General features: G+C 35.9%; 1 protein-coding gene across 1 annotated transcript; it reads right to left on the bottom strand.

Moving 5' to 3' along the window:
* Positions 1-1,670: 1,670 nt before the first annotated feature.
* On the bottom strand, positions 1,671-6,493 carry LOC141658840 (uncharacterized). The gene is made up of 5 exons (XM_074465624.1): positions 6,076-6,493; positions 3,624-3,731; positions 3,468-3,543; positions 2,110-2,208; positions 1,671-1,977 (listed from the first exon to the last, which is right to left on the bottom strand). Exons 2-5 carry the CDS (start codon positions 3,719-3,721, stop codon positions 1,942-1,944), a joined length of 309 nt encoding a protein of 102 aa, XP_074321725.1. The 5' UTR covers positions 3,722-3,731; positions 6,076-6,493; the 3' UTR covers positions 1,671-1,941.
* Between the last annotated feature and the right edge of the window lie 2,759 nt (positions 6,494-9,252).

A 9,252-nucleotide genomic window follows, 5' to 3' on the forward strand; every position in this document is an offset into this window, starting at 1 on the left:
TATGGGATCTCCTTGTCTCAAACCCCTCCTACCTTGGAAATACCCAAATTGAGCCTCATTCAAGGATAATGAAAAAGAAGTTGTTGTGACACACATCATTAGCATCTTTCTGAATTTATTAAGGAAATTAAGTGCACTCAGCATTTGATCCAAAAACTCCCACTCAATGGAGTCATATGCTTTCTGCAAATCGAGTTTAAACATGTATCTAGGAGAGGTATTAGACCTATTATACATCCTAACTAGATCTTGGTAAATGAGAATGTTCTCAAGAATACTCCTCCCCTGAATAAAAGCCCCTTGATTCCTACTCACCACATCAGGAAGAACAAGAGATAGTCTATTACACAGCAACTTAGAGATAACCTTATATATGACATTACAGCATGAAATAGGTCTAAAATGCTTCACACTAGTGGGTCTATGCATCTTAGGTATAAGGGTAATAACAGTCGAATTAATATGAGTTAGCAATTTATCACTCTCAAAGAAATTCTTTACAGGTGCACATACCTCAGAACCTACTAACTCCCATGCATCCTTGTAGAACTGACTAGAAAAGCCATCAGGACCTGGAGATTTCTCTTTTGGAATGCTAAACAGCGCCTGTTTCACCTCAGCATCAGTGACTGGTTTATTTAACATCTCCCAATGATCCAGAGAACAACACCTACCTCTCCTTACAACTCTCACATTAACAGGTACAGTTGGCATCTGAGTTCCAAGGAGCTCTGTATAATACTCCAAGAAGGCCCCCTGAATTTGATCCCCCTCAGTGCACAGTTGGCCATTCTTATCTTCAATCATGAGGACTTTGTTCAACATTATCCTTCTCTTAATAGCATTATGGAAGAAAGCAATATTTATGTCACCCTCTAGAGACCATTGGAGTTTAGCCTTTTGAGCCAGAAAACTATCCCTAGCTTTCATGAGCTCTCTCAGTTCATGAGCCACTTCCATCTCTTTTTGAATTAGTTCTAAATTCCCAGGCTTATCAATTAAATCTTTCTGTATATGTTCCAACAGATAACTAGTAATGTTAGTACTATTTTCTATATCAGATAAACACAACCTATTCACTTGCTTCAAAACAGGCTTAAGAGCCTTCAATTTCTTTACCAACTGGAACATCCTAGTACCCTCATATCTCCATTAATTGTAATCGCTAAATCACTACTACAATTTTGCTCAAATAGAACGGTTAAACACCGTTCTTGAAGCCTCTTTGAACCGTCCTGTGGCCAAACGTTCTCTTTTATGTAAGAGAACGGTTGGTACGAAGTCAACCCGTTCTCTTTGTAATAACAACCAGAACGGTTGCATTACTTACCCGTGCTCATTGATTTATCAAGGAGAACGGTTTCTATTGAGAACCATTTTCTTTGATAAAGCTGCTATATTTGGATTCTAATTTTTAAATTTGGCGCCTATTTTCAAAGAGAACAGGTTTAACATGTAACCGTTCTCTTTGTTTCTGATATTTGAATTTGGCGCCTTTATTTTATATTTTCAAATAGAACAGGTTTAACATGTAACCGGTCTCTTTGATTCTGATATTTTTTTTTAATATTTACGATTTTTTCGTATCCCTAAACGATTGAATCGGATAGCGCATATAAATTATACCTTCAATTCATATACTCAAGCAAGTTTTACGTAACAAGAACCTGAACATTCATATTTAATTTGAATTCACAAGACAAATCCTTGTAAAATTATACCAACTCTTATCATGTCTTTAAGAGCCTAAAGGCTACAAATATCGAAAATAAGTACAAAACATAAATAAAAATCCTTCATTCCTCATCACTTAGTTTCCTAAAAAGCAAAAATAATTAAACGCCAAGAAGAAGCAGCCAGCATGGTCTTCATCCAACATTACTTTAGGGTTTGAAATTGAGTGTGAATTCAGCCCAAATATTTCGCACCTCCTCAATTTGCTCAACCGTATATGATGGTGGGGGCGGTTAACATGAACTACATACATAAGACACCAAAAATTTAAGTTAATACACTATATACGACATGTAAAATAAAATAATTACTATGATGAAAATGAGAAATACAAAGAGATGAAAAATGATTGAAATGATAAGGAAAAGAACATACATTTGGGGTGATATTAACATATCTTGCTTTGATAAGGTCCAACATATATCGACAAACATAATATCCGCATAATACGCTCCCAACCGGCTGCCGAGGACACTAAAATAAAACCCATAATGAGATTTGCAAAATGAGTAATTATTGTAGATACCCTACTCACTATGCCCCACAATGGTACAATCATCATTCTAGTCATCTTATTAGCTTAGCCACAAAAGCATTTACCAACACAATTAGCATTCACAACATGATTTACATACCTTTGAAGCAATAGTATTAGTACTACATGTAATCAATGATTTCCATAGTCAATACTAACAAAGGTATGCGTAGATAGGTCGGATTTGGAAGAATGGATGACCGGAATGATCCTACAGACAAAGGTCTAATGTCAGGTCTGATGGGGTATGGAGCAGGACGATACAATCATCATGGTGCGTCTATCCTTCCTCCTCCCATCATTCAGGTACATCCTCAGATCCGCATGCCTATATATTACCGTCTTACTGATTCCTAAAATGCATGAGATAGTAACATTCTTGTTATTGAATGAATATAGGGCATGGACCGAATATGGGGCTCACCATCTTTCTCATGGACATCATCACTATCACGGCCATGGCGGCTATGGTTATGGTTATGGTCATGGTCCTTTTGGTTTTGGGCATCATGGAAAGTTCAAGCACAGAAAGTTTGGAAAGCATCATGGCATGTTTGGGCGACACAAGTTCAAGAAGTGGAAGTGATCATTGGCAGCTATCATGCTCATTCTTATTCATATGGAATGTCGAGAATTCGAGTGTTGTAATATATATGATTGGCTTGGCTTATGTACTATGCTCTTACTATTGTTTGCGCAGACTGTTTTGATCCAACAACAGAAGATTATATGATGTAAATTTCCGAGTTTGGAACCAGTTACTGCAATTTTCTTCTCTTCTGATACCTGTTTCCTCTAGATCCTTGAAGGCTGGAGCTACGCCGCTGTGACATGTAAACTCAAAACCACTCGCTTGGACGACCCCCAATCACGTCTGTCCTAATACAAATCACGGCGACTATAGAGTAGAAGTGGGTCACTTTTGTCAACTCATAGTCTCATACCCCTTGGCCCTTGCCTCCATGACATGGCTGGTAGATGAGCTTGACCACATATCCCATAGGGCCAGCCCACTACTTCCCACATACATAAACAACCCCTCATTTACTCTCATCAGTCCACTTTTTTCAACAACTCTTCAAAGTCTTTCACAAACAAGTACACCACCACAACAACAACAACAACAACATTAAGCCCTAAGACTAAGGTTTACTCTATAAAGCTATAAAAATCTTCACAATATAAAAGTTCGATATACCTTAATAATTTTCCAAGTAAGCGGTTTCGCCTCGAACCCGGCAAGTGGATCGATAGAGTTTCTTTTCTCGAATGCTCTACATTTCAATTAACTAAAATAAGCCGTTACTTCAAACAAAAATCAAAGCACTAATAACAAGTACAATACACGATTTACCTAGTAACATTTTCCACGAAAAAATGTCGAGGCTCCATATATCCAGCAGGATCACACCAATACACAGTACTATCAGATGGACTAATCGCACCCAACATCCAATTATCACTACGATTAAAACAAGGGAACCATGAGAATATCTTCAAGTAATTAGCCACAAATAAATAAATAGAAGCAAGGTTGAAAAAAGGGAAAGTTTATGTATACCCTTCGTGATAAGGTTCAAATATAAGTTTTCGACCCCTGCCACACTCCCTACAAGTCATAACTCTAGGAACTTTTGCCTCCCATTATTTGTCTGATTTCTCTCCAATATTCATTACTCTTTATTTAATTTCTCCCCCAACAACAAGAATCAATCACCTGCTCTTTTACTTTCATGTTGAAACCCCCAAATTGAAGTTTCCAATTTAGGAACAAAGCTTGTAATAGTAAGGGAAAAAAATGCAGTGTACAAGATTTTGGATCTATAAACACCCCCCCCCCCCCCCCTCAAAAATTTATTTGAAGTGTCAAGATTGCAACTTTCTGAATATATATAAAAATGAAACATAATCTTAAAACAACTCTACATCTTGAAATGCTGAAAACAGATAAAATGAAGAAAGAAAAACAATAGATTGTACCAAATTTCAACAACAAATCATCTACCCTAACTTCAATCAGCTCACCCATGAAAAAAAAAATGCAACTTTTGCAAACTCAAAAAGAAAGATGGTCCATAGAATCATAGATAACACAATTAATTAAAAGAGTATTACTTATCAAAAAATATGGATGAAAATAAGATTGAAAATTAGGGGAAAACGCATTGATAAACACTTACATGTAGATGGGGGATTAAAAATTATAAGAGAAAGGTACTAAGATGAAATTGCGTTGAGTGTTGATGGACTTGAAGAAATTGGAAAAATGGTAGATGAATGGAGCAATGAAGAATAATGGGTACTGGGCTACTGGGAGAAAGAAAATATCAGTGAGACTATAAACTAAATGAACTAGAGAAATTGGTCACGGTTGGGAGTATATAACAAAGTTTAGGGGTATAACTGAGATTCATGAGAAGGCAGGGGTATAACTTAGAAAAGTGAATAACTCAGGGGTACCAATGAGAAAAACCCATAAAAAAAACTTAAACCTCAGTCTTAGAAGGGTAAAATCTCATTATTATTAAATTTTTTCTCTACTTGTGATTCCTTTTTTGAATTTTTTGATACAAAATTTTAGGAGCTTTTTATTTGGGGATGCTTCTTTCTTTCATAGACGTAGTTTACTTCTGTGGTTATTTCATTACAATGGTCTGCTCTATTTTTATATCAGCAGAGCAAAAACTTCAATGTTGTTTTATATTAGTACTTTTGCTTCATTAAGTGAATGAAATCCCGGACAGCAATGTTTCGGCCATGAAATGTGGCAGTTTGATCACAAAGCATCTCCAACAACATCCTATTAAGTACTCCCTATTGAGTCTCCGGGGACAAAAGCTTCAAGCAAATAAGAAGTTCAAAATTATTTCCTTTTTTAGTCTAAAATCTGAAAGTAAATTAATGGGTTTTTCTATATGGTACCCCTTAAATTTATTTATTCTATATATTACCCCTAAGTTCTACCATTAGATGCTTCCGTGACCTCAAGTTAAATAAACAGTTCACTAATCCGTTAGTTATACTAATTAGTTAAAAAACTGACATTTATACCCTTACTTAGTGACCTAATGGCTAATGTCATATGCTCCCTCATACAGTCCTACCTTCCATCGTCATTTCCTCCATTAACACCACCAAGCTACTGCATCATATCATCTAATCATCCACATTTTTATTTCCTCCACCAAATTAACCAATTGATCTTCATACAGAAATGAGATTTAAATAAACTTAGAAAATCAACCTTAAACAAATTTGGTAATTGCACCTCATAAACTTGTCAATCACCAACAAAAAAGCTAGTTACTCCGTCTCAATCATTTGTTTACCTTTTATATTCTTTGTGAGGGATATTTAGTTAAAGGTAAACTAATGATTTGGACAAAGATAGTATCAAACTATGCCTAGAATCCCAAATTATCATAATAATAAGCCCAACTTCTAATCATAAAATACATAGGACCAACATTATGCACAAATTTCCATATTACCATTGTACAAGGACCTGAAGAGAACCCAGAAACTCATCAATTCTAAGCCAAACTACTGCCAAACTTAAGAAATCCAATCAAGCAATCCTCAACAACAAGATTTATAAATTGAATCAAATAACAAGATTTAAATAAACTCGGAAAATGTTTATTCTTATTGCTTCAATAAAATCAATCACGGCTTGCTTCAATCAATCACGGCTTGCTTCAATAAAACATAAAATCAATCACGGCTTGCTTCAATAAAACATAAAATAGGCTTTACCCACAATTATGTAGGAGTACAATATAAAGTGAAGCTAAATAGGGTCTTACCAGCAGAACGATCGCCAACGATGAAGGGCGTGTACAACCAGGTGGTGGACGGAGTAGAAGCGACCAGCGACAACCAAGGGTAACCAACGACAATCAAACTGTGCTAGGGCAAAACCAATTCGTGCTAGGGCAAAAGTGATGATTGTAGCGTTTGAATGAGATAGAAGTGTAAACGGCAGTCAATCGTAGTCTAATTAGGGATTTAAAAGAGAACGGTGGTGATAATGAGGTATATTCTAAAGGATATTTGATATGAAGTTACTAACATTGTTGCAGGGAAAGATTACGGTAAGTATTATGAATGATTATTTTTTTGGCCGTAAGATGAGAATTGATTTTGTTTAATGGATGAAATGAGGATTTGATATTGAATTGTTTGGTCATGAGCATGAAGTATTTGTGAAATTGATATTGTGTGATATGTTGTTAGTAGTATCATGTCTACTGACATGCAGTTATGTGATCCCTAAACCATGATAATTATTATTTTTTAGCAATGGAGGTATGTATAGTGCGATGTCAAGTTATGATAGTTAGCATGGGTAGAATGCTTGTGAGGGCATATGACTTAGTCGGGGGCGTACTAGTGCAGGAAACTGGAATTCTCGGAATTTTAGTCCTGTTTGTTTTGGCTGCCATTTATTGCCTGAAAATTATCTATGGACGAAATGTTTATGAATGATAACCCAGTGAGTTACCTTTCCAATGTCATTGGTCTAATGTATAGAAGTTTTACGGTTTGAGAGAAATAAATATTTTATTGGACAGTGGTCAGAACTCAGAATGTTTCTGTACAGTTAAGTTTTCAACAAACGATTTTGTAAAATTTCTCATTTAATTTGTACTTAAGATTTTTGCCTAATTCCAACTCCACTGTTTAAAAGATACATATACGTTTTCAAATCAATAAGACACACTGAAAGCTCATATTTTGACATTTAATAGTTATTTTTACAAGTTGACTCAAGTTTTTGACAAATTGGTGATCAATTTTTGTTTGGACCAACTGGATTGTAAAAATCTTTATAAAATGGTTGTTCAAGATTTGAATTCGATTCTTTTTCTCATGATTTCTAAACTCTCTATATTTTCTAAAAATTATAAAAACTCAAAGAGAAATTTAACAGTTATTTAATGGTGATTTTTTTGAAAGTTACAGCTTGACTTTGATTTCTGAAAACGCGAGTTTTACCAAAAGTTCCATATAATTGCTTTATATTATCAATTCTTAAACTATGATAGTTGAGATGTAGGAGTAACGATAGAGGAACAAAAGGAGAGGTAAGACATGATACAGTTGACTACACCTTATTTTGATTGTAGGGTTAGTTGTATACGCGTAACTCGAAGTTGGTACATGTCAAAATGAATAACTGTTGTTCTATAATAGTGCTAATAGGAGCTTGTGATAAATTTTGTTATAATCTTTAAACTTTGTTATCCTTATCTGATTGGTATTTATACGGTGTAGTACCTTTATTATGGTGAAGGTTCCGAGGACGTGACCTTAATTTTAAGGAGAGTAGGATTGTAAAATCTCGGCGTCTTGAAGTTTTACGATGTTGTATTATGGTGTTGGTGTTCTCAGTCTTAATGCTTTTGTTTGAGTTATTTGTTTCAGTTCTTGTCCTTACTTGAGCAATCTAATGCGTGGTATAAGTGAGTAGGGTTTTAATTGTGTTATTAGACTTCGGGACGAAGTTTATTTTTAGGAGGCTAGAATGTGACACCGCATGTTTTAAGTTTATTTTGTGATGCATTTTGATAAGTATGATATGGTTTGATAATGATTAAGTGAGTTAATTGTGTTGCAATTATAATGAGTTGAAATGGCATTCAGATGTGTTGATGATTTCATGAGGCTTTTGTAGCATTTTTGGGTAAACTTTGGGACGAAGTTCATTTTATGGGGGGAAGACTGTAATAACCCGTAATTTAATAAGTATTTATAAGAATAATATATTTAATTCGAATAATTAATTAAAAGACATTTATATTAATAATTGCAAATATGACGATAATTAATAATAAAAAAAATAGATGAGTCGGGAAATATTGACCGAGGGATTGACTTACACATGATAAAGGAGTTTGACTCGGGAATTTTAATAATAATAATAATATAATTTATAATAGTAATAATAATAATAGTATATAACATAGTTTCCTAATATCTCTCTATCTTATCACTATAAATAGATGGCATGACCTAATAAGAAAGCTTATTTTCATATAAAGACATAATATTACATAAAAGAGAGAGAGGGAGAATAAGAAGGAGAAAAGCAAAGGAATTTATCGTCTTCTATCGTCTCAAGGTAATATTTAAGACCGTCTCATGTATAAACTTTGCTTTGTTATAACTCGTGTCTAAGACCACCGTTTGACATGCTTTGACTGTGACCTTGGCCATGGACCACCGAGGGTTGACCGTCGTTGACCATCATGGATGGGTGTTTGACTGACTATAAAAGGGTTGTTGTGGTTGGTTGTTTAACACGTTTTATATGGTTTATAAACCTCTATTTCAGTCGTGATTGACCTAGTCTTGGTAAGGGAGGTACCTGGGGTTGAGTGCACCACCGTGGGTGGTCAGTGGTGGTTAAAGGCGGTGGCTTTAGTGGTGATTGGTTGGAAATTCGAAGGAGGTTGTATGGCTGTTATTTACACATTGCCACACGGGTTTACACCATTGTCGTGGCTTGCTTGACTCAAACCTGGATTGGTTGGGTTCGTGGGGGTTAGACAGTTCTAGTGTTATTGTTTGACTCAAACCTGGATTGGTTGGTTGGTGATGGTGGTGGTGGTCGAAAACACGTGAAACAGGGGAGGTGTTGTGTGTTATTGTTGCTGCCGGTGTTGGGTTGTTGCTGGGGTGTTGTTGTCGGGTCAAGGGGACGTGGGACCACCCATGCAATCACCGTTGGTCAATGGTGATGAGACTGATGACGGTGGTGGTCAGAGGTGGTGAGGTTTCGTGTAGAGGATGGTGTTGGGTTTTCGGTATTAGTAGTGTCAGGTAAAGATTTAGGGCGTGAGATTTTGGGGTGCTGGTGGCGGTTTGGCTGGTGGTTGTTGGTTGTCGGGGTGCGTTGGGTTGCAGGCTAGTGGTAGCTAGGTTGGGTGGTCTTGATGGTGGCTGGTGGTGTCGGGTATAATTGGGTTTAGGAGGGGTGT

This window comes from Silene latifolia, chromosome 6 (genome assembly GCF_048544455.1).
Source record: "Silene latifolia isolate original U9 population chromosome 6, ASM4854445v1, whole genome shotgun sequence".
Lineage (NCBI taxonomy): Eukaryota > Viridiplantae > Streptophyta > Magnoliopsida > Caryophyllales > Caryophyllaceae > Silene > Silene latifolia.

Coding starts and splice junctions, on each gene's coding strand:
- LOC141658840 (XM_074465624.1), bottom strand. CDS start 3,721: ATGTTGGGTGCGATTAGTCCATCTGATAGTACTGTGTATTGGTGTGAT. Junction 2,209..3,467: donor TTACTTGGAAAATTATTAAG/GTATATCGAACT, acceptor GTTTTATTTTAG/TGTCCTCGGCAGCCGGTTGG. Junction 1,978..2,109: donor ATGTTAATATCACCCCAAAT/GTATGTTCTTTT, acceptor TTATGTATGTAG/TTCATGTTAACCGCCCCCAC.